The sequence below is a fragment of the Xenopus laevis genome, chromosome 2L (assembly GCF_017654675.1).
Source record: "Xenopus laevis strain J_2021 chromosome 2L, Xenopus_laevis_v10.1, whole genome shotgun sequence".
Taxonomy (NCBI): domain Eukaryota; kingdom Metazoa; phylum Chordata; class Amphibia; order Anura; family Pipidae; genus Xenopus; species Xenopus laevis.
The window spans coordinates 55,052,104-55,078,678 of NC_054373.1; the positions used below are offsets into that span (position 1 = coordinate 55,052,104).

The following is a 26,575-nucleotide window of genomic DNA, read 5'->3' on the forward strand; positions in this document are numbered from 1 at the left end:
CTATAGTCGTTCCAGAGCAAAAGGCAGTGATAGATTACTTAGTGAGCAGCTCTACGCTCCAATGAGTAGGTTAGTAAGGTTAGCACCCTTGCAATGACAAGGCTGCCAGTATAGGGACACAGGTGGGTGAGCTCAGGAGCAAGGAAGTGTTGAGGAGCAAGACACCACGGGGAGGTCGCTTGTGCTGGGGAAAGGATTAAATAGATAGGCTGTACTACCCTCTAAAAGAGATGTTCTCTGAAATATGTTGAGGTGTGAAGGTAGTTCACTGTTTGAGACGAAGGTGTATTGACCCTACTACATGAATACTGTGATACTGATTGAAGGCCTGCCTGTGTTTCAATAAAGAAGTTAATTGTTGCCAGCAACATATGGGGGCAAATTCACTAAAGGGCAAACTTTTGCCTGTGAAGGCTTCGCCACACTTGTGCCACTTCGCTAGGCACAAATTCGCTACCACTACTCTAATTCACTAAAACTTATGATGGTAGAAAATATATGCAGCTTTCAGGAATAGCTTATCTACAATAATTTTTTAGTCTTTAAAAGGAAACAATTAATCTGCCCCTCCATGTTTATGTAGGGACCCATAAGTTTAGTGCCCTCCTTATGGTTTTAAATCCTTGCACTTCCTCATTTCCCTACGTACTGGGCCACAGCTCATGTATCCATTTATTCATTTGCATATTTATTTTATTGGCCCAAAGGCTTATGACCACTTCTTTATCTTTGTCCAACTGTTGCTGGCCAAGCTGCCTGTGTTCTAGTGAGTCTGGGCTCAACAAGGCTCCAGTAAAGCTGTGCTGCCCTAGAGGCACAAACCCTTTAGTGAAAGTCAAAGGCCAGGGGACCCGTGAATGAGGCTTTAGTCAGTGACAGGTTATTCCATAAAATAGCACTTTCTAAGTGAGATATAGAGCATTAGATAGAAAGAGCATCCTGTGCCCCAACAAGGATTGATAACAGGGAGTTGCTCTCCCCTAGGCTCTGATTTGCCTAAAGTGAAGTGAACGCAGTTTGAAGAGGGATTCAGACATAGTCTTCTCCCTAGAAGGTGAACCTTAAACTACCCTAAGCTATCTCTACATGGTGTCACACTGTGTGTAAGGGGCCCGAAGGCACAGCAGTAAATTGTGGACCAAAGAGGAGACCAAACCAGGTTCGAAGTACAAAAAGGGTTTATCCAGAAGAATCGTCAAGGTACAGGCAAAATATCAGTTCAGGCGGCAATCAAACGGAGTCAGGGGAACAGGCAAAGATCGGTACACAGATAACAGAATATGGAAACACACCCAGGAACACAAGACAATGGAACCTATAATTGGGCAAGGAAGAAAAGGGGAATGGGGTTTAAATAGTCCATGACTTGGCGCCAAAATGTCGACGCGCTGGCGTCAGACGCGGACGCCAGCGCCTGATTCTGACGCCGGCGTCCGTTCCGTCGCCGACGACCAATCCCAGAGCGTGAAGATGCCGATGTCACAGGACAGTGCCCAGCAGGAGCCATGCGGTGGAGCAGAAGGTCGCCATCTTGGGTGAGTGTAACAGTTTCCATTACACTGTGCTGTCTCTGATGAACCTTCCTGACAATTTGCTGCATTTGCCTCTTTGGATGGTGTGAGTATTAAACCCATGAACATTGTCTTGGACAATAAAGTAGTTCTGTTGTTTGCTGCAAGAACTCCATGGCGAATTATTTTATTTTTTAACACAGTAGCCTGAGGTTGTAGTTCAACTACATACCTTCCACATAGTGAAGGCCCATTCCTATGCTTTATAGTCTACAATGATTCCCAACTAATGGCACGCAAGCACAAACCTCTTGGATGTTGTTCTCAGTGGCCTCAAAGCAGGTGCTTATTTTTGAATTCTTGGCTTGGAGGAAAGTTTTGGTTGCATAAAAACCATACGTACTGCCAAACATAGCATCTTGTATTCTGCCAGTCCACTTAGGGGCTACCAAATAGCCAATCGCAGTCCTAATTTGGCATCTCCTGGGACTTTCTTCATGCTTGTATTGCTCCCCAACTTTTTTATATTTTAATGTAGTTAATGGTATAAAAGATTGGGGACCCCTGGTTTAATGTAAATGATGCTTAGCTGTTACAGAGGTCTAACATAGCCAAATTAGGGTTACAAACTGTTACACCCTGACATTCCCTATTTACCTAATTTTAACAAATTTATCTAACTAGCAGTTCAAAGCAATTTGTTAGTCCAATGAGTTCTTGTTTAGGATGTTGAATTCCATAAAAGGGTATGGGCAATGCTAAATTGTTTTTTTTAATTACATCCACTCACCTTGAAGAGCAGACACACTTGCCAGGGATATGGTAACATTTAATTCAATCTCCAAAATAATCACATTATTAAAGATTGATCATTGCAGTAATAAATAATGATTGTTATCTTTTGATTCCATAATGATCATAGCGGAATCAGCCCCTAAGTCCTGAGTCACATGCAATGTTTTCACTGCTGTCGTTAAAACACTGGTGGCGAAAACCACACCTTGTGTAGGAAAAACTGTCAGGCACAGCATCTACGTGACAGTGCTTACTTGGCTGGATTTCAACCTGAAAATGAACACACATAATTTCTGTGTAAGATACCTTAAATGGTTCTAGAAGAACTGGGCACACCTTAATGCTTTTTATTATTGGAATTGTATAAGGCATCTACATTACTGATTAGATGGGTATGTCTCCTTTATTTAGTTATTTGCATTGCATTTTACTCATGCAGTTTTCCCTATATTTCACCACCCTATGTGGTCTTTTGTGTCACCCTAGGCAGTTACTTTCCTGAGGTTAAAGGAACAGTTCAGTGTAAAAATAAAAACTTGGTAAATAGATAGTCTGTGCAAAATAGAAAATATTTCTAATATAATTAATTAGCCAAAAATGTAATCTATAAAGGCTGGAGTGACTGGATTTCTAACATAATAGCCAGAATACTACTTCCTCAGATTCTAAGCAACAATTATGACCCATGTGCCCCTCCCTCAAGTCACTGATTGGTTACTGCCTGATAACCAATCAGTGGAAACCAAGAGAGCTGCAAAGCAGGAAGTAGTATTCTGGCTATTATGTTACATAATCCAGTCACTCCAGCCATTATAGATTATATTTTTGGCTAACTAACTATATTGAAAATATTTTTTATTTTGCACAGTCTTTCTACTTTTATTTTTATACTGAACAATTCCTTTAAGCATACTTTGATGCTAGTTTAAGGAATGCCCAGTAGGTGGCAGTATTTTTCTGTATAAAAGGGAGAGCACATTTGTACTTTCAGGGCTCTTCTGGATCCCACATAGTGCGTACAGGACAGGTCCAGACTGAGAATTAAAATAGGCCCTGGCATTTCAGGTACACAGAGGCCCAATCAGCCCACATAGAGGCCCAAACAGCCCCCACCAGCCCACCAAATACTGACTTTCTATGGCACCTCATAGCAGCCCCTCTGGCATTTTCCAGAACCCACAGATTGCCAGTCCGGGTCTGGTACAGGATTTGGTCTGGGCAGGTGTCAGGCCTGGTTTGGGAAAGTTTAATTAGCAATAGTACACTGGCTACACTTTTTCCAGAGCGAAAGGCAGTGATAGATTACTGAGCGAGAAGCTCTACGCTCCAATGAGGAGATTAGTAAGGTTAGCACCCTTGCAATGACAAGGCCTCCATATAGGGACAGGGGCATTTCTGTCATGAGGCAAGGTGAGCACCTTGCCTCAGACGGCAGCTCCCCAGAAGTTACCAGGGGCAAAAAGCCGCTCCTGGTAACTTGAAAAGCGGAATTTCTGTTTTTAAACCGGAAATTCAGCTTTTCTAGCACAGTGAGCGCAATTTCGCTCTCTGTGCTATTGATGTGGCCTCCACCGGACCCCCGTCCGATATTCTAAGGTAAGTGTGACGGGGCATTACTGCCAGAAACGCACCTGTATAGGGACACAGGTGGGTGAGCTCAGGAGCAAGGAAGTTTTGAGGAGCAAGACACCACAGGGAGGTCGCTTGTGCTGGGGAAAGGATCACGAAGATAGGCTGTACTACCCCCTAAAAGGGATGTTATCTGAAGTATGTTGAGGTGTGAAGGTAGTTCACTGTCTGAGACAAAGGTGTATTGACCCTATACGAATACTGTGAAACTGATTGAAGATCTGCCTGTGTTTCAGTAAAGAAGTTAATTGTTGCAAGCAACATATGGCGAACTTTCGCCTGTGAAAGCTTCGCCACACTTCGTGCCAATTCGTCAGGCGCAAATTTGCTACCACTACGCTAATTCACTAAAATGAGAAAGTTGTGTCTCTACAGACGAATACTGGCAAAGTTTCGCTAGCGTAAATATGCTAGTGGAGCATTTCATAGCGAACTTTTGCTAACGTTCATTTCTGCCTAGCGAAACTTTGCTAATACTCTTGCGATTACGTCAATTATAAATAGGGCGGGTACATATAGGTCTTATAGATGTCTTTATTAGAGATTGTGCAAATACTTAAAGTGGCCACTTATTATTACACATGTCCAAGGAAGCATAATAAAGACAAAAGAGATCCTTTAATGCTTTAGACATGAGCCCACCCTAAAACAAATGTGGCATGCCCCTCAATTGGTTGAAAAGAAGGTTAAAGGAATTGTTCAGAATACAAATAAAAACTGAGTAAATAGGCAAAATAAAAAATGTTTCTAATATAGTTAGTTAGCCGAAAATGTAATGTATAAAGGCTGGAGTGACTGGACGTGTAACATAATAACCAGAACACAACTTCCTGCTTTTCAGCTCTCTTGGCTTCCACTGACTGGTTACCCTGGTTATTAGGCAGTAACCAATCAGTAAATTGAGGGGGGCAACATGGGTCTTACCTGTTGCATTTGAATCTGAGCTGAATGCTATGGTTCAGTTGCAAACTCACTGAACAGATATGTCCTATGTGGACCCCCTTCAAATTGCTGACTAACTCAGAGTTAGAGAGCTGAAAAGCAGGAAGTAGTGTTCTGGCTATTATGTTACACATATAGTCACTCCAGTCTTTATACATTACATTTTTGGCTAAATAACTATATTAGGAACTTTATTTATTTTGCACAGCCTATTTACCCAGTTTTTATTTTTACACTGAACTGTTCCTTTAACACAAACATTTTTAACAAACAGAACTTCTGATGGCAATCCCGCTTTAAAATATGAAAAAACACCATCATTTTTTTAGAACTTTTATTACTTTTCAGCATACAGGATATAATGTCACTGACATATCAGTTCCCTAAGTCTGAGGTGGCAAAGGAAACTCTGGTCGCAAGTTCTTTAAAATTTAGTGAATTTGCAGAGTAGCACCTGAGTCAAAATTTGCCTGGTGATAGACCACAAAACTGCGATGACAGTTTATTACGCTAGTGGATTGTCCTCTGTGCCTATTAGTAAATTGTGGATCTCCCTGCGGATGGGATTTCTGATGAATTTTTGATGGCCACTTCACCCTTTAGTAAATCTGCCTCATGGACTTCAAGTATGTCCAAGTTGGTTGACTTTGGATCAAGAAATCATCCAAGAGTCTATCTGAGAGAGAAGTACTTAAGGTAATATTGCACCTTGCTGGGTGCAATATTACCTTATTGCAAACAGTTCCTGGTACACTGGCAGCGAGTTGTGCTACAATGGCATTCCTAAAATGGCACCCAGCTGCCACCTTGAATAGACAGCCTCCATAAAATTCCCCTAAAATGGGAAAGTGTGCGCTAAGCTGGCCTTACTGGAAACTAATGCCAGCTTAGTGTAGTTCTGGCTAGGAAAGGGTGCTTCATGACATTGGTAGAACTATAAATGAATTTGACCACCACACTTATAATGGTAGAAAATATCTGCTGCTTTACAGTCATTGCTTTCAGTGCACAAAGCATAGTTGCTCCAGGAATAGCATATCTACCAACATTTTAGTCCCTTAAATGGGAACAATTTAGCCTGCCCCCACCGTGTTCATGTGGGGACCCATAGGTTTAGTGCCCTCCTTATGACTTTAAATCCTTACACTTCCTCATTTCCCTACTTACTGGGCCACAGCTCATGTATCCATTTCTTCATTTGCATATTTCTATTATTGGCCCATAGGCTTAAGAGCACTTCCTGCCACACTTAGGCTAAGGCCACACTAGGCGATAGTGCCGCGATTTGACTCGCGGCGACTTTTCGCCGCGACTTTTAAGCCGCAATCGCTGGGGAAACTTTTGCGCTGGCGTCTATGGGGAATCGCGAAAAATCGCCAGCGTAAAAACACACGCGGCGATCTTTTCTCTACTGTCGCTCGAAATTGCCTCGCTAGGCGATTTCGAGCGACAATAGAAAAAAGATCGCCGCTTGTGTTTTTACGCTGGCGATTCCCCATAGACGCCAGCGCAAAAGTTTCCCCAGCGATTGCGGCTTAAAAGTCGCGGCGAAAAGTCGCCGCGAGTCAAATCGCGGCGCTATCGCCTAGTGTGGCCTTAGCCTTAGTGTTTGGTTAGGGGTGTTTTATCTTTGTCTACAGTTGCTGACCCAGCTGCCTCTGTTCCACCGAATCTGGGGTCAACAAGGCCCCCAATAAAGCTGTGTTGCCCTATAGGGACAACCCCTATAGTGAAAGTAAAAGGCCAGGGGCCCCGTGAACAAGGTTTTAGTCAGGTTATTCCATCAAATAGCACTTTCTAAGTGAGATATAGAGCAGTAGATAGAAAGAGCATCCAGTGACCCAACAAGGATTGATAACAGGGAGAAGCTCTCCACTAGGCTGTGATTTGCCTAAAGTGAAGGCACCACAGTTTGAAGAGGGATTCAGTCTCTCCCTGATCTATTTGTGCTGTATGGGATGCAGACCACAAGGAGCATTGACAACTTAGAATGTGAACATTAAACGACCCTAAGCTATCTCTACATAGTGTCACATTGTGCTGACAATTTGCTGCTTTTGCCTCTTTGGATCGTGTGAGTATTAATCTAATGAACATTGTCTTGGACAATAAACTAGTTCTGTTGTTTGCTGCAAGAACCCCCTGGTGTCCTTATTTTATTTTTTAACACAGTAGCCGAAGTGAGTTGTAGTTCAACTACACCTCCCCTTTATACCTTCCACATAGTGAAGGCCCATTCCTATTCGTTACAGTCTAATGCAGTGATCCCCAACCAATGGTACACAGGCAACATGTTACTCACCAACCTCTTGGATGTTGTTCTCAGTGGCCTCAAAGAAGGTGCTTATTTTAGAATTCTTGCCTTGGAGGAAAGTGTTGGTTGCGTAAAAAGTATATGTACTGCCAAACATAGCCTCCTGTAGTCTGCCAGTCCACATAGAGACTACCAAATAGCCAATCACAGTCCAAATTTGGCATCTTCTGGGAATTTCTTCATTGTGTTGCTCTACTTAATTTCGTAAACCCAGCTATCCAATGTTTGCTTTCAAACATGAGCCCATTAAATGCTACTTGGTCCTGGTACAAACATTGTAATTATACTTACATTATTGTATTTGTACAATGAATGCTGAGCAGAAGTTCTTTTTTAATATGTCCTCTCTCAGCTTAAGCCTCGCTATCGCTACCTTCAGGCCAAGGGCAGGTGCATTTTTTGCAGGCTGAGCGAAGCAGATCCTCTCCGTGCCCCATCTTCATTCATTTGAACCACTTTTGCATGCAGTCTGCTTTCTGGTATTTGGGCAGATCCCCGCTGTATGTGACTGCACGCAAGCCAATCTTAATCAAGTCAACAAAGATGGGGCAAAATGTGGGTCCATTTCCCTTGGCCTAAAAAAATATGAGGAATGAGAACATTCGTTGACATCTCATGCTTAACGCGTTTCGTGTCACACATGACATAGCCTATGACTAATTGTCATTACATGTTAGGAATGAGATGTTTATATAAATAAAATTGTTATATTTTTACTTACTATTATTACTATCCTTGCTCCAACATTTTGGTACGAATTGTCCGCTCCCTTGGGCTGAGGGCTCGGGGCAGAAGCACCTGGGCCACCCATTCAACTTGGTGAGTTACTTCATTGGCGAAGTTTTATGCTTAAATATATATTTGGTTTGCAGTATTAGTAGAAATAGACGTCAGCTGCAGAAGTCTTGTTCACATGGGGTTCTTATTAATCTTTATGTATTTTATTATGCACCAATATTTTCCAGAGACTGTATAGCATATAGTCCCTGACTTATTGCTGCAGGTTATGATACTTGATAAAATTTCCGTTATTATACTTTACATCTTCTGGCTCCAGATTGTAGTACAACAATTATTACAACAATTATTACAACCTTTAGCTGTCAGGGTATTCTTGGAATTATACTTCAACTGCTCAGAAGCTGCAAAGGCCTTTTTATATTGATTTATATTGTTATTGTTTACATACTGTATATAGTTCCAATATATTGTTTATCACTCAACACTGCCATCTTGTGGGTAAAGAAAGTATGGTAAAAGTCTGCTGAAAGAAACATACAAAACATTCCCAGCTGCCACAAGTCATGTGACTTGTGCTCTGATAAACTTCAATCACTCTTTACTGCTGTACTGCAAGTTAGAGTGATATCACCCCCTCCCGTTTTCCCCCCAGCAGCCAAACAAAAGAACAATGGAAAGGTAACCAGATAACAGCTCCCAAACACAAGATAACAGCTGCCTGGTAGATCTAAGAACAGCACTCAATAGTAAAAACCCATGTCCCACTGAGACACATTCAGTTACATTGAGAAGGAAACACAGCAGCCTGCCAGAAAGCATTTCTCTCCTAAAGTGCAGGCACAAGTCACATGACTGGGGGCAGCTGGGAAATTGACAAAATGTCCAGCCCCATGTCAGATTTCAAAATTGAATATAAAAAAATCTGTTTGCTCTTTTGAGAAATGGATTTCAGTGCAGAATTCTGCTGGAATAGCACTATTAACTGATGAGTTTTGGAAAAAAACATGTTTTCCGATGACAGTATCCCTTTAATCATTAAATAAATAGAATTGTTTTGCCACCAATATGGATTTATATAGCCTCATTACCAAGGTACTGTTTTGTTATTAAAAAAAGTAAATTTGTCAAAAATTAAGAATTGTTCTTTTGAATAGGATTCTTGGAGAAATTGCTGTCATTCTGAGCTTTAAATATATAAAATATACCTTTATAATACACAAAAGCTATGAATATCTTGTAAATTATATCCTTATAAACAGTGAGTTCTGATGTCATCAGTTATAAACGGTGAGTTCTGATGTCATCAGTTATAAACGGTGAGTTCTGATGTCATTTCTGTCACATGACTCACTGAAACTTGTGTATTATAATAAATAAAGTATCCCCTGTTGCAAAATATAAGGATATTAGAAGTTACCTTGGAGTTCCATGACCTGTATAAAAACACTTGGCCATTGGCCTCGTGTTTTTATATGGTCATGAAACTCTTCGGTAACTTATAATATCCTTATATTTTACAAGAGGGGGTACTTTATTCACTATATATATGCTAACAATATTTAATTGAATAAATTCTAATTGCATTAGAAATTTACATAGTTAAGGCCCATGTCATGTAATGGCAAACATGTTCTCTTGCTTTAAAGGGGTGGTTCTCCTTTAAATTAACTGTTAATATGTTATAGAATGCCCAGTTCTAAGCAACTTTTCAATTCATCGTTTGTGTTTTTTTTTTTTAATTATTTGCCTTCTTCTTCTGACTCTTTCCAGCTTTCAAATGGGGGTCCCTGACCCCTTCTAAAAAAAACAAATGCACTGTAAGGCTACAAATTTATTGTTATTGTTATTTTTTATTGCAAATATTTCTATTCAGGCCTCTCTTATTCATATTCCATTCTCTTATTCAAATCCATGCATGATTGCTGGGGTAATTTGGACCCCAAATTGCTGAAATTGCAAACTGGAGAGCTGCTTAATAAAAAGCTAAATAACTTTCAAATTCCTAATGGAATATTTTCAGTCCTTGATTGTTCATGAGTGTGGAAAGAGATCTTACGAATGCTCTCCAGTAAAAAAGGCTCCCCGTGGCCACGAAATCCATACTTCTTATTCATTAGCTCTGCAGTTTCAATGTGCCAGTATCAGGAAAAAAAAATCTAGTGCGTTGTAGGATCCATCATTCCGACCAAATCACATGCATAGAAAAAGCACATTTTGTTAGAACACAAAGGCCATGGATTTTCTAGAAATGGACTTGCACGTGTTTCGAGCGGTTCATTAGAAAAGACTTCTGCCTCACCATGCCCTGCTCACTGATCCATCCGAGCTGTACAGGGTATGAAATCTTCAAATACCTGAAAAAATATATGCACAGTGTAGGTGTTTATTATTAGGACACATAGCAACAAATGAGAGCTTTGCTTTTTGTTTTTAGCAACAGATAGTTTATTTCAAATTAAGTGACGTTAAAGAATCTTAACAAACTGGAATATAAATGTAAGTATATATTGCTCTTTTACATCTCTTGCCTTGAACCACCATTTTGTGATGGTCTCTGTGCTGCCTCAGAAATCACCTGACCAGAAATACTACAACTCAAAGGGTCAGATTTATTAAGGGTCGAATTTCGAAGTAGAAAAAGCTTCGAAATTCAACCATCGAATTGGATTGGAATTATAATACTTCAACTTCGAATATCGAAGTAGAAGTTTTTTTACATCGAATTTGGCAATTTGCAGTCTAAGTAAAATTTTACTTCAAATCGAAGTCGAAGTCGTAGTATCCTATTCGATGGTCGAAGTATCCAAAAAAATTACTTTGAATTTTGAATTTTTTTACTTCGAAAATTGCCTCAAATTCACTTTCGACCCTTGATAAATCTGCCCCTAACTGTAACAGGAAGAAGTGTGAAAGCAAAAGAATGAATTTTGTCTTTTAATTGGCTCATGCGACCTAACAAGTATGGTTTGTTTGTGTGCACCGTGAATCCTATGTCCCAGGGGATGGCCCTTATTTTTTAATATGGCAATTTTCTTTTTAGGATTACCCAATAGCACATACTACTAAAAAAATATATTATTATGAAAATGGTTTCTTTACATGAAGCAGGGCTATACACATGAGCTGTTTTATGCAATATTTTTTTTTATAGAGACCTACATTGTTTGAGGGGTATAGATTTCCTTTAACTTACAGGATAGTAGAGTATACATTATTTACCTGTTCTGGGTTTCTCCACATGTGCTGCAGAGTATTCATTTCTGTTCTCTGATTCAGGAAGTCTGTGCAATCTATGAGAAAGGTTTAGTGGTCCCTGCTGAGCGTCAGTCACAGGAAAGTCTTGGGATTTACTGTGGCATCTTATAATGTCTGCAGCTACATACACAAAATCAGTTCGACAAAAAGTATTATTAGGACTCAAATTATAATTAATATTATTATATACAATAACAGTGAAGACTACAGGAGGGTTTACAGATATACTTTAATTTAAGCTTAAGTCTGCAAGGCACTAAAGGGTTCAGGTCAAATTTTATAAAAACGAATGATCTGACACAAATATGTTGCTCAAACTGACCATCATTCTGACCAATACCTGCTTCATTTATTTAAAAAGACAAGAACATAAAACTTTTATCCAACAGAGTACTGAATTCTATCTTAATCATGGAACCATTGTCCGGCTGGACCAAAGTAAGAAAGGCAGTAATATTGGTTACAACCTTTAATTCTGCAAATGGGTAGTTCATCTTTAAGTTAACGTTTAGTATGTTATAGAATGCCAAGTTCTAAGCATCTTTTCATTATTTATTTTCTATAGTTTTTTTTATAAATGATTTGCCCTTTTCTCCTGACTCTTTGCAGCTTTCAAATGGGGGTCACTGGCCCCATCTTAAAAACAAATGCTCTGTAAGGCTACGAATGTTTTGTTATTGCGACTTTTTATTACTCATCTTTCTATTCAGGGCCTCTCCTATTCACATTCCAGTCTCTTATACAAATCAATGCATGTTGCTATGGTAATTTGGACCCTAGTACCCAGATTGCTGTATTTGCAAACTGGAGAGCTGCTGAATAAAAAGCTAAAAAAGTCCCACAAATAATAAAAAATTAAAACCAATAGCAAATCATCTCAGAATAGTTAGTTAGTTTATAGGTGAACAACCCATTTAACATACAATATAACTGGCATGGCAACATTAGCTTTCCTGAAATGTAATGTTTTGATTGACCAGGTGAGAGCTGGCTGCCCTTATATTTTGGTAGAGGCTTACACAACCTTCACTTGAATTGCTTTTTTAGCATATTTAGGAGTTAAAGCAAAGTCATACACAATTTTAAAGAGCTCAGTAGGGTTGATCAAATGAACTCACTGTGACTCTTAGTTTGTGTCTTTTTCTTCAATATATCTGTATTCCTTCTATCTGTGTCTTTAGTGCTGGGTGATGGCAACACCCCCTCCGATGGATTTCCCCACACATGCCCTGGGCTTGGAGCAGTAACACCTGAAAATGTAGTGGTAAAAAGAGTTATAAAAAAAAGAAAATGAGTGGTACAGGAGGGGGTTAAAGGGGTGGTTCATCTCCAGGTTAAATTTAAGTACTTATAGAATATAATTCTAAGCAACTTTTCAATTGGTCTTTGTGGTGTTTATACAAATGGCCTGTAGATGTCACATTATTTATTTTTTTATAGTTTATGAATTATTTGCCTTCTTCTCCTGACTCTGATTCTAGCTTTCAAAAGGGGGTCACTGACCCCATCTAAAAACAATTGCTCTGTAAAGCTACAAATTTATTGTTATTGCTACTTTTTATTCCTCATGTTTCTGTTCCGACCCTTCCCTATTAATATTTCATAAGGGGATGCACCGAATCCAGGATTCGGTTCAGGATTTGGCCAGGATTAGGCCTTTTTCAGCAGGATCTGGATTCAGCCGAATCCTTCTGCCTGGCCGAACCAAATCCTAATTTGCATATGCAAATTAGGGACGGGGAGGGAAATCGTGTGGCTTTTTGTTGCAAAACAAGGAAATAAAAAATGTTTTCCCCTTCCCATCCCAAATGTGCATATGCAAATTAGGATTCAGATTCGGTACGGTATTCAACCAAATCTTTCGCGAAGGAATGGTGGGTTCGGCCGAATCCAAAATAGTGTATTCGGTGCATCCCTAATTTCATATTCTCATTAAAATCAATGCATAGTTGCTAAGGTAATTTGGACCCTAGCAACCAGATTGCTGACACTGCAAACTGGAGAACTGCTGAATAAAAACTAAATAACTTAAAAACCACAAATAATAAAAAATGAAAACCAATTGCAAATTGTCTCAGAATATCACTCCCTACATCATACTAAAACTTTAATTACATGATCTCATATACCTTGGAGCAAAGTTATAGTAGAGTCTTAGGTGATGCCATGGGTGTTGATACAGTTCAGTTAAACTGTTTCCTTCCTAAATTAATGTTAATTTTGGTGGTGCTCCTTTTACATGGACTAAGAACTGGCTGAAGGATTGTATGCAGAAAGTAAATATCATTGGTACATTTTCTATTTGGAGTAGGTCTCTAAAGGAATTATGTAGTAAAAGGTGCAAAGTTTCCTACAGGTCTAAACACCAATAGCAACCAATCAGCATCTAGCATTCAGTGGTCACCTGTCTAGAGGCAAACATCTTATTGGTCACTGTTGGTTGCCACACCTCGACAAACCTTGTGCCTTTTATTACTTACAGGGGTTTATGTTTTGCCATAGGGTTCTGTACTGTTACACTTTTATTTATTATGTACATTAGTCACTTGCAGGGCTTTGAAAGCAATATATCTGTGTTTGTTGATAACTAGGCCATGGTCTAGGGCTCTAGGCAGTTATTATTGAAGGGAAATCTGGCCATAGTAGTATAGTAGTATTTGAGCTTAATAAACCTGTAGCAGGGTACAGAAAAACTAAGGGGCACCCTAGCAAGACCCCTGATTACCACAGAGAATGTATGAGCGGGGGGGGGGGGAATTGGCTTGATGGGGGTGATGAGCAGGAATCGCTGAAGTGCTATGGTAACAATAGGTACCCCGCTTCACCACTGTATCATCATTCCCTTTTCCAGCCAGGGAGCTGAAATAAAAGAAAGCTGAACTAGAGGTAGGTAGATGATGTATGTGCCTATTGTCCCCCCAGGCACGTGCCTCTTCTGCTTACCCCTAGTTGTAGCCCTTGTCCGCAGCAGAAAATGCCCGCCCAAAATTTTTTGTATTAAAACAGATATAGATTTAAGAGGGGAGAATAATTCTGCCATTTAAAAAGCAACTTCCAAAGCACAGAAGGACTGCTTAGAAATCTATACAATACATACAAAGTAGGAAGGAAGCACCGAATTGTAAAGAATGTTAATTGTTAAAGATAATATCTGTTTAGAGGTTTATTGCATGTTTGCATAAGGGACACAGGCGCATGCATGAGTAACTATTAATAAGTCCTTTAGCATGAGATGAAATATGAGGTATTTACTTTTAAATACATGAGTTGGAAGCTCAGCTGCAAGTAGAGATTTCTCCTGTTTGATTAAGCTTGTAATCCAGGTGAATTAAGTATATTTACTTCACAGCAGAAGAGCAGTAATGAGCCTGATATTGAGCAACATTTCTAAATTAAGCAATTTAAGTCAAACAATTTTCAAACAATTTTCTAGTGGCAGGGACTACTAAAACCTTGTTCTTGTGACACTTCAGTTTGTATTTTCTTGTTAGTGGAACTGCTTACATTATTTTTCCATTTGAAACCTATTATAATTATGAAGTTTGCACCCAAAGTATATTTTATTATACTATTATATTATAAAATATATAAATTCGCAAAACGGCCGTGAAAATTCGCTGGCGAAAATTCACCGGCGTCAAAAAAAAGGACACAGGCGTCCGTTTTTTGGATGCTGATGCATTTTCGGCAAAAAAAACGGACGCCAGCGTCAAAAAACATTCCGCAAATTTTTCGCCATTTCGCGAAATTCGCACATTTTTCAGCGAAACCAAACGTCGCAAATTCGCCCATCACTAATATTATAGTGTTATTAAACTGACCAATTACAGCATACAAAATGGCAACTTTAAGTTAATGTAAGGTCTTTTATGGTTTATTCTTAGCAACTTTTCAGTTGGCTTTTTCTTTTTTATAGTTTTCGAATTATTTGCCCTCTAATGCTTTCCAACTTTCAAATGGGGGGGGAGGGGGTCAAATGTATTGTTATTGCTACTTTTTATTACTCATCTTTCTATTCAGACCCTCTCCTATTCTATTCTCCTATCCTCCTAGCAACCAGAATGCTGAAATTGCAAACTGTAGAGCTGCTGAATTAAAATCTAAACTAAAAAACCACAAATAATAAAACAAGAAAACCAATTGCAAAATTGTCTAAGAATATCACTCTCTACATCATAAAAAAGTGAATTCAAAGGTGAACAGCCCCTTTAAATATCTTTAGCATTGGTGGAGATAGTTGAAGCAAACAACTTTCCAACACGCTAGGATACTAATGCTAGTATTCCATGGATCAGTGTAGGAATTAGACGATTGGTGGTGCACAAAGACAACCTAAGGAAGCTCCTCAACATTTAATGACTTTCTTCTCACTAACATCCAGTCTGTGTCTCTAGCTTCTCATTGCACAAAACGTATCCACTCACCTCTTTTGGGACCTTTATGTAGTTGTAGATAATCCATATTTATAAGTGATTTGCTAATGAACGGATGGTTCACTAGTGCTTTTCTATGAGTCTTAATGTGTTTTAGTAATTCATATAGAACATCACCTAAAAAAAATTAGAGTTTAAGCTAGAGGGATCTTGCACCAATCTTCAGCACAAAACAAAAGACTAGAGTTTCAATAGTTATGACAGCAATGTAAAGGGGACCTTTCGTCCAGACATAAAAAGCTGTATAATAAAAGTCCTTTTTTAAATTAAACAAAAAAAAAATCCTTTTTATATTAAAACATCCAACCCTGCTTTAAAGGTAAGTGTTAGGCCAAGCCAGCCAGACATAGAGATGGGGTAGGTAAGTCATTTTTAAAAACTGTATTTTAATTAGGTAAATACAATGAAGCAAGATAATTCAGAATCAATACAAGGATACTAAGGAGAACTAAAGAAGTAGCTAGAAATGTTGTACATTATGATTTGGGCTTCTGTACCAGTCCAAGGCAACCACGGTTTTTAGCAGTAAATATCTGTGTCTCCAAAGATGCCCCAGTAGCTTCCCTTCGGTCTTTTCTGCTGATTCACTGCAAATGCTCTGTGCTGCTGTCACTTACAGGGGGGTTTAGTTCTCCTTTTACTACACTAACACCATTAATGCAGTTTGGTACAAAAATTGTATGATGTATCAGCTCAATAGTTCAAACTTGAATAATAAATCGATGTTTCACCTGAGCTAGGAGAACGCTTCTTGAAGTCCTCCTTAGTAAGAATGCATAAGGCTTTGCCATTCATTACAAATTTCTTATCATCAGTTCTCCTCAGTGAGCATTCCTTCTCTGCCCATCTAAGCCACTCAATAACATCGTCTTTGCTCCACAGGGACGGATGTATTCCTGAAATCCACACAGTAAGGAAAATAAAATAAAACAGAATCGAAAATAAAATAAAACAAAGTCTCAGGACTTGGGTTTTTTTCGGGTAAAGGATCTTTCCATAATTTGGATCTCCAATCCTTAAAGGGATACTGTCATGGGAAAAAAATGAATGAAATGAATGAATGAATCGGTTAATAGTGCTGCTCCAGCAGAATTCTGCACTGAAATCCGTTTCTCAAAAGAGCAAACAGATTTTTTTATATTCAATTTTAAAAACTGACATGGGGCTAGACATATTGTCAATTTCCCAGCTGCCCCAGGACTATTCCCTGCAGAAAACTTCAAAAGAGGTTGGCACAAAGTAGTAAAGCTGGAGTCAGATTGTAAAAGGGTTAAAAAGGCTTACATTTTATTTTCCATAACTAAGAAACATAATTAAGAAACAAGGCCTGACGCATTTCGAGTCTACCAAGGACACCTAGTCATAGGCTGAACATTGAACAGTACATACAGGATCCGACTTGTTTCCCATTGGCCATTTTTCTTTTAAATATCCTGTATGTACTGTTCAATGTTCAAGTGTCATTGGTAGACACGAAACGCGTCAGGCTTTGCTTCTTAATTGTGGAAAATAAAATGTAAGCCTTTTTAACCCTTTTACAATCTGACTCCGGCTTTTCGACTTCTTGGGTCCAGGCTTGTGCCAGCCTCTTTTGAAGTTTTCTGGTCTTTTGCTCCCCTTGCTGAAGGTCTGGGGTGTGTGCACCTGGGCCCACCGTATACAGCGGTAAGCTCAAACAAACATATCTAAATTTCGTATATACTGGTTAAATAGATTTGGAAAACCCCAGGTCCGGAGCCTACTGGATAACAAATCTGGTATGTGTGAAAACAAGATGATTAAAATAATGCTTGTACGGGTGAGGCTTAATGGATACATTTCTTGTATCTGTAATTAAGCTTGGGATACCTGCTTTAACGAGCTAGAAGTATAAAGGTTTTAAGGGAACTATACATCTGTTTAACTTTACTAATGAATTCAGTAACCACTAAAATACACTATATGGACAAAACTTTCAGGGGACTTGCCTGTTCACCATCTTAAAACATTAATATTATGTTGGTCCTCACATATCTGCTGTAACAAAATTTCAAAATTCACACATTTCGAATTTTAATCCCCCCTATTCAAATGTAAATTCAATGTGAGATTGATCACACCTCGACCTTGGAAACAGTCTTAATTCAAATATTCACCACCTTAAACTTTCCTAGTTCATGTACAAGTCAATGTCAGAGGTCTGTTGAGCCATTTGGAGATGTTAATAGCCTTCTTGACATTCAAGACATTCGAGAAAAACTCGAATTGTATGAATCTAATTGAATTTGAATTTTTGGATCAGAACCATTCAATTCTTTTTACTGTCATTGATGCAAAAGAACATTAGTGAGATTTGATACTGATGTTTGACACAGGACACAGTTATTTGTTGTGCTACACAGGTGCTCAGTTGGGTTGAGGTTCTGTTTAGGCAGTCAAGTTCTACTCTCATCAGTTGCACTTTGCTTTGTTCATGGTGGCATTATTGTATTGATACGGGAAGGGTTTTTTTTTTTTTTCAAACATCTGCCACAAAGTAGGAAGCACTGACTTGTAAAGAATATTATTTGCTTTGACTAGAACCAGGGGCCCTAGCCCAAGCCATGAAAAACACTGTCAGACCATTATTTCTCCTCCACTGGTATTTCCAAAGCCGAGACTGCATAAAACTGTCAGATGGTGAAGTTTGGTTCATAATTTCAAAAATGCCATTTCTACTGCTTTAGAGTCTAATAGCAGAGACCTTTATACTACTTAAGTTGCAACTTTGCATTGGCTTGTGTCACTGCTCAGCCATGACAACCCATTTTGTTAAGCTTCTAATAAAAATTTCTTGTGTTGATTTTATTTTTATAACAAATCGGTAGTGAGTTTTGAGGTTATGCCAATTTAAATGAGTTGACTAGATACCATTAGCCATATAGTGTATGCTGCTTGCTTCTATTTCTAAATTACATCTAATACATTTTTTTTTCCAGAGTATGTATTGCGTCTAATCTGTACATGTTATGACATGCTCAAGTTGTTTATTACATGCTCATTACTTACTAAGACTTCCTGGCACCTTAAAAATCATGTCTTCAATCACGTCTTCAATTAAAGAAAAATCTGTGTCTGTCAAACTGTAAGTTGATCCCTCTAGTAGTGATACAGTACTTGACAAACTGGCTTGCAGCCTTGCCTGTGAATATCAACAAGAGAATGCTCAATAGAATAATAGCAATAATCACTGGAAACGTAGTTATATGATATAGTAGTTCATGTTTTATACTCAATATGGTCATCATTGCTTAAAAACATAGACATTATAAACAAATAAACATATAATAGATATTATAAACAAAACGCATTCTTTCCTTTCTTGGTGATTGTGAGCCCCCGTTTTATTGCACCAAGTAGTTCTATTTCTCTGTTCCCAAGCCTTGGAACGTGTGAATACAGTACAGGTATAGGATCCGTTATCCGGAAACCCCTTATCCAGAAAGTTCTAAGTTAAGGGAAGGCTGTCGCCATAGACTAAATTTGAATTAAATAATTCAGAGTTTTAAAACATATTTCCTTTTTCTCTGTAATAATAAAATGGTACATTGTACTTGATCCCAGCTAAGATATAATTAATCCTTATAGATAGAAAAAACACTCCTATTGTGTTTATTTAATATTTAAATGATTTTTAGCAGACAAAGTATGAAGTTTCAAATTATGGAAAGCTCTGGAAAACCCTAGGTCCCATGTATTCTTGATAACAGGTCCCATACCTGTGGGTTCATGTCCTATGTACAAAACTGGACATATAAATTTAGATTTATTTCATTTTTTAAGTACATAATTCCTGGGTCAGCATTTACTTTGCCTGGGCATAGCACAGAACATCTGTCTCTATCTGCAGTTTAGGGTCAGGGCACAAAGGTAGATTCGTGGAGATTAGTCCGGCGACAAATCTCCTCTTCTCCTCCTCTTAGCCCGGTGACAAATCTCCTCTTCTTCAGGGCGACTAATCTCCCCCCGACCTACCCCCCTGCCTTCCCGCCAGTTAAACTGTAAATCGCCTGGTGGGATGGCACTCAGAGCATTTCGTTTTCCAAAGTCGCCCAAAGTTTCCTCGTCGGGCAACGTTGGGCGACTTCGGAAAACAAAGCCATAAGGCTTGTCTCAGAAAGATTGTCACATGACAAGGGCAAAGTATGTATCTTTATAATTAATGTCACTTCTAAGGTATTTAATGGACTATGTCTTCACTTTAGAGTTGCTGGAAAAATAGACACTAGTAAATAACTGACAGCATGCTAGGGTCCTCTAGTGACCAAATAGAGGAATAGCCTCGAAAATTCCAAGAAATCCCAAAAAACATGCTGATTGTAATAAAAATATTATTTATTAATCCATATTAAAATGTATCAAAAAGTCCCCAAATGGCCTAACGCATTTCATACGTTTCATAGGCAATTTCTCTTGTCACATGACAAGGGCAAAGTATGAATCTTTATAATTAATGTCACTTCTAAGGTATTTAATGGACTATCCCTATCACTTATGCAAGCGATAAATCAGAGGGTTGACACGCACACTGGCCCTAAAAATTGAATAAACAGTTACATCTTTCCATAAGTGTTTGATGGGCTACTCTGAAACATAAAACCTACATAAATAGAGCTGGACAGAAATCTGGCAAGTATATGGAATTATTGAAAGTGTAGGAATGGGTGAATGGTTTGTACTAAGTAAATAAATGGTTCTGAAGCCGTTGGAACTTGTTTGCTAGTCACACCCCGTGGAATGTGCCAACTTAAACCAACTCAGATAAAGTACAATATGGGATAGAAACCTAGGAACAACGTTATAAAATAAAATAAGGAGTGTCAGAGCAAGGTTGGCAGGTGCCATCTTGATGTCCTCTTCAAAACAATCTGTCCCCAGCAGCATGTGCAGTTGAAACCGATCTGGACCTGACTTCATCTGCACATGCTAGTAGTCATCTCAATGCACTGATCTTCCTCAATGCACTTATCTTCTTATATGAGCAGATAATGCTAATGGGGCAGTCCTTTCGGTGGAGGGAGAAAGGTTATCCTAGTGTATTAAAAAGCCTATAGTTTTAATATAAAGAACCCATAAAGAGCTATAGCTTCACATTTGGGTGAGGAGTTGTGATGTCATCAGGTATGGTCACAGAAACAGGGCCATGTGGTTATTTTCTTGCCAACACACTGTATTCTTACTACCGTATACAGGAATCGTCTTTACAGATTTATACTTTATAATTATCAAAATTATTATTACAAGGCCAAGGATTCCAACCAAAGCTTTCCTCGTAGCAGTTGTTCATTATAATGAAAAACGTACCCCCTACTACAGTTTATAAAGATGTTAGAAGTCAGCTTGACGTTACATCAAGGTGAAAACTGCTTAAGGTTCCAAAATGGTTTTGCTACAAAGGGTCTTAGCAACTTCTAGGGTAATATCACACACTACCGTGGGTGTTTGAAGCTCCCCGTTTTTTAATTGCCAGAACATGTGATGCCCCAAGCAGCACCCTCTGTAGACTTGATTGTAAATCACCTGACAAGCACTCCTGTCAACACTTGTCAGGTAACAGAAGCCTAAGAAGTGTAGTGATGCATTTCCAGACTACCAGCAACAGTGACTCAGTAGCTTGTTAGGTGATTTATATTCATGTAACACAATATGAAATACATTTATTTATCTGGTAATGCAATATTATTTTGTCCTTTACAGGAACATATTTTGGCTGAACTGGCTTAAAGGGGTGGTTCACCTTTTAGTTAACTTTTAGTATGTTATAGAATGGCTAATTCTAATTCTATAGGTTTTGAATTAATTGCCTTCTTCTTCTGACACTTTCCAGCTTTCAAATGGGGGTCACTGACTCCATCTAAAAAATCCCAAATCCTCCTTAAGGCTACACATTCAGGGGGTTATTTACTAAACCTTGAATTCATCTGGTCAGTGTTTTGGGTCAGAAAAAAAAACCTTTATTTTTACAAGATTTATTATACCCCGATGCTGTGGAAAGCCCAAATCCAAAAATCTCCCATCTCAGACCTGTCGAGGTCCTGTACAAGTCAATGGGAGAGGCACCACTTTCCTAAGGTTACCAGTTTTTATAAAATTTTAAGAAAATTACCTTAAAGCTACCAGTTTACATTAACTTATCTCCCACATAACATTTGGTAACAAGATAAATCACCCTAAATATGAAGGCCAGAGGTCCACTAAACAGTTTGGTGCCAAATGTGCATAGGTTTACCCAAGTATGTGGCCTCCAGGGGCCCAAAAATGAAGACACTCCATATGCTTTATTATTTCTATCATTCCAGCTAATGCTGGAATTGCCAGAACATGTGATGCCCCAAGCAGCACCCTTTGTAGACTTGAATGTAAATCACCTGACAAGCACTTCTGTCAACACTTGTCAGGCAACAGAAGCCTAAGCCTATTGTAACACAATATGAAATGAATCTATTTATCTGGTAATGCAATATTATTTTGTTCTATACAGGAACGTATTTTGGCTGAACTGGCTTAAAGGGGTGGTTCACCTTTTAGTTAAATTTTAGGATGTTATAGAATGGTTAATTCTAAGCAACTTTTCAATTGGCCTTCAATTTTTCTTTTTTTACCTAAGTATGTGGCCTCCAGGGGCCCAAAAATGAAGACACTCCATATGCTTTATCATTCCTATCATTCCAGATACTGCTAAATCAGCACATTTACTTGCAGTTTATGTGGAGTAAAGCTACAGAAAATGTGGTAACCCCAGAAAGTCATATATTTTTGAAAAGTACACATTTCCCCCGGATCCACAATGGGTAAATACATATTTCTGCTCCAAAGTACCAAACGCAAAGCTTTCCTAAATTTGGTGTTTTTTCTAAAATCACCTGAAAGCTTCCATTGTGCAGCATCCTATTTCCCACATATCATTAGGTATCAAGATAAAACACCCTAAATATGAAGGCTAGGGGTCCACTGAACAGTTTAATGCCCAATGTGCATAGCTTTACCTAAGTATGTGACCTCTAGGGGCCCAAAAAGGAAGACACCCCATATGTTTTATCATTTCTGTCATTCCACAGCAAAAGCCACACACTGCATTTTATATGGGATAAAGCTACAAAAATGTTTGGTAACCCTAGTCATATATTTTTGGAAAGGACACATGCCTCCGAATCCAAAATGTGTAAATATATATTTCTAATACTAATTACCAAACTAAAAAGCTTTCCTAAAGTTGTCGATTTTGATGAAAGTTCAGAAATTCACCTCAAAGCTTCAACTTTGCAGCATCCTATTTGCCACATATCATTAGGTACCAAGATAAAACACCCTAAATATGAATGCCAGGGGTTCACTGAACAGTTTGGTGCCCAATGTGTATAGGTAGTGATGGGCGAATTTATTCGCCAGGCGCGAATTCGCGGCGAATTTGCGCGATTCTCCGCCAGCGAATAAATTCGCGAAACTCCCGCGAAAATTCGCGGAAAAAATTCGCCGGCGTCAAATTTTTTTTTCGAAAAACGGGCGCCGGCGTCAAAAACGGGCGCCGGCGTCGGAAAAACGGGCGCCGGCGTCAAAAACGAGACGCCGGCGCCGTTTCGCGAATTTTTCGCCGTTTCGCGAAATTCGCGAATTTTTCAGCGAAGCAAAACGGCGCAAATTCGCCCATCACTATGTATAGGTTTACCTAAGTATGTGGCATTTACGCTACCCAACATTTATCTTGTGAATACAAATTTACTTTATGAATACTAATTTTATCACCAGTTATATGTTTGATTAAACCTACAAAAAAGTACAGTGACCTCAGAAAACCATATATTTTTTGGAAAGTACACATTCTGACATCCAGCAAGGGTGAAGATGTCTTTCTACACCAAATGACCAATCTGCAAATCCTTCCTAAACATAATGGTTTTTCTGACATTTCTGAAAATCGCTTAAAAATGTTGCAATTTACCGCAATTTTTTACGTACAAAGGCAAATCACCCTCAATATGACTGCCAGAGACCTTCTGAACAGTCTGAAGCCCAGATTTTCCAAAGCATAGATTTACCAAAGTATGTGGTTTGTATGGACCCCAAATGAAAATAGTGCATATGAATTTTCTCTGCGTATTATGTGCAGCAAGAGCCCCTAACTTGTACAAAGACCCCCATAAGGAAAAGAAAGAACCATAACTGCAAATCTATGCTAAAAAACACATAAGGAACAATAATGCAGGGATAACATAGCAATAAAACCACAAAAATTACACAAACCAATGAAACAACAAAATAACTGATCCAACAGCATAATTGGTCAAAATACCTGATCCAATAGTCACGCTGCCAAAATAAACTGTTTTTAGGTGAAAAACAAAAGATAAAAGTGTAAAATCAATAAGTAAAAAAACAAAACCCTGTTTGTGAGTTTGTGTGTACACTTCTAAAAGTTGTCTGAGTGTATAGGTGTGTGAATATACACAAATACCTATGGGAGAAAGCCGGGAGAGCAGCAGACACGCTATCTGATCTCACCTGCTGTTTGGTGGTCTGCCAATTGTGGCGAAGGACTAAAATGGCAGACCTTATAATACAAGAGCACACTTCATGTTTCTTTTTATTGAATTTCTTAAATGGTGGGGGTACTATGTTGGAGAGCCCTTTATATACTGCAGATGAAACATCTTTGTTATTTTTAATTGTTTGAGAAAGAGGCATGAGCCCCAAAACATTGAAATAGTAAGTCTGTACAATGTGATTTTAAAGTGACTCTGAAGTAATCTATATTTTGCCTCTTGCCCAGATTTATTATATATTTTTTTTTATTGTAAAAGACATTCCATTTTACCCTGGTACGCTCACATTTGATTTTTATTCAATTAATGGAATGATATTGGTACTCTTTCTCTTTTAAATAGAAAGTGTTTTGTCATAATAGTACAGGTATGGGATCCATTATCAGGTAACCTGCTATTCAGAAGGCTCCAAAAAAGGCCATGTGTCATAGATTGCATTTTAAAATCTATAAAAATGATTTCCTTTTTCTCTGCAATAATTAAAACTGTACCTTGTTCTGGCAAATGATGACATAAGAAATCCGTATTGAAAGCAAAACCAGCCTGTTGGGTTTATTTAATGTTTAAATGATTTTTAGTATACAAAGTATGGAGATCCAAATTACGGAAAGATCCCATAACCAGGAAAACTTCAGGTCCCAAACATTCTAGATAACCTGTATTGACATAATTTTGCAGTGGTAAATATGAGTTATGTTGTATAAGGATAACAAAGATAGAGAATAATAACTAGTAACCTTCAAAATGTAAGGAATTAGGGAGAGTGGTGGTCCTGACTGATACTGAAGAAACGTTATGTCTTATTTTATTTACGTTTTGCTACCTTATGCCATATAACATGAACCAGCATAGTTTATATGATTATGCAGAACAGTCTGTTCCAATAATTTGTTCCATTCTAGTTAATTTTGTTGCTGGTTTGATAATATTGTCCTTATGAACTGAATCCCCAAATTGTCTAAATACTCAATACGTGGTCTTACTAATGATTTCTGTTTCATCTATTGAGTGTATGTTTGTTTTTATTCCTGGAAAATAATGCTTGCTTTCCCAGATGCTGACTGCATAGCGTTGTACATTATTTTATCCACAAAATCCCCCTCTTATATATCTTGTTAGATGATTCCTCCAACACTGTGTCATTTAGAATTATCATTTGCATGCATGTGTTTGTTAATATGTAATGCCTTTATCAGTACTGGATCGTCTGACATTTATCTATCCAGTCAGCCATGGAAACTAAACTCAGCAGGAAATTCTTGCATAACCACATACACACGCACCTGTATAATACATTCATCATAGAGAGACTCAGCATACACATGAAGGCGCTTCAAACAGTAACAAAACATAAAACTCTTAAAACCAGCACTATCTCCTGTTTGTAAATCTGTCATACCCTAAAGCTCACTGCCATCTTCTGTACAGTATTAACTAACAATTTACAGTTTATGTGATAAGGGTTGGTGTGCACGTCAAATAATCAACCATGTAAATATGCAGTGACAACCTAATGTATAAATACATACATTGCAAAATGTGCAATTTCTTAGCAACACTCCAGGTACTATGGTGGTGGTCTTCATCTTAGTTTTTTTTGACAGCTTTCTATTATCATATAGCTGACAGCATTTAGTCACCCCAAGTTATACGGCTTTGTCATATACCAGATGTTATACACATGTCACTCTGATTTGTGTAGTTTCAATCCTCTTACCAGTATCTTTGATTTTTATGTCATAAGAAAAACTGAAACTTTACCTGCAAATTAAGCAGGCACCAAATGCTCCTTTAAGAAGCATAGAACATAAACTGGGACTTACCTCATTCCTATAAGATGACTGAGCGTTTCCATTTCCTGACATATCCAAAGAATTCTTTAGTTATCCCTTACTTTTTGCTGGAGAAGAGAGCTTGGCAAGCTAAAAAAAAAAAAATCAAGGCACAAGCTAGGGCAAATACACAGTCTCTTCCCTAAAGATCGCTAAGGCTCTGCTGCCCAAATGTCAGCCTTTCTCCCCATATCATATGAGTAACTACACACAAACAGCTCACCAACCAAAAAAATATCTGTCCCAAGCAAGGTCTGCCTAAATAAAATGAGTCGCAATTCTAGAAATAGATTCAGATGTTTCCCAACCCTGCCATGAGTCTCCGTGAAAGGACAGTGCAAATTGTTCAGTAGAAAGTGAAACCAATAGTAAGATTCAAAACGAAGAAGGAAACAGAAACAAGGGAAAAAAATTACTGGAGTCGACGCTGTGAAATATAAACTTGGAGGAAATTGATTTGTATAACTACAAAGGCATCTAATGAAGTAAAACAATTTATAGGCTTTATAGGATACATTATAGGTGCATTCTTATAGCAGGTGAATTAGTTAAATAGATTATATTT

The 26,575-nt window shown here is 38.4% G+C and overlaps 1 protein-coding gene across 1 annotated transcript; it reads right to left on the reverse strand.

Moving 5' to 3' along the window:
* Nucleotides 1-9,853: 9,853 nt before the first annotated feature.
* Nucleotides 9,854-26,465, reverse strand: LOC121399919 (transcriptional regulator Erg-like). The gene is made up of 7 exons (XM_041581888.1): nt 26,002-26,465; nt 18,648-18,780; nt 16,352-16,516; nt 15,612-15,737; nt 12,306-12,437; nt 11,152-11,307; nt 9,854-10,286 (listed from the first exon to the last, which is right to left on the reverse strand). Exons 1-7 carry the CDS (start codon nt 26,041-26,043, stop codon nt 10,279-10,281), a joined length of 762 nt encoding a protein of 253 aa, XP_041437822.1. The 5' UTR covers nt 26,044-26,465; the 3' UTR covers nt 9,854-10,278.
* Between the last annotated feature and the right edge of the window lie 110 nt (nt 26,466-26,575).

Excerpts from the sequence above, each read along its gene's own strand:
- LOC121399919 (XM_041581888.1), bottom strand. The coding sequence starts at position 26,043 with ATGTCAGGAAATGGAAACGCTCAGTCATCTTATAGGAATGAG. Across the intron at positions 18,781-26,001 it reads AGTCATCTTATAGGAATGAG|GCAAGGCTGCAAGCCAGTTT; the intron begins GTAAGTCCCAGT and ends TGATATTCACAG. Across the intron at positions 15,738-16,351 it reads GAAGCGTTCTCCTAGCTCAG|GTGATGTTCTATATGAATTA; the intron begins GTGAAACATCGA and ends AATTTTTTTTAG.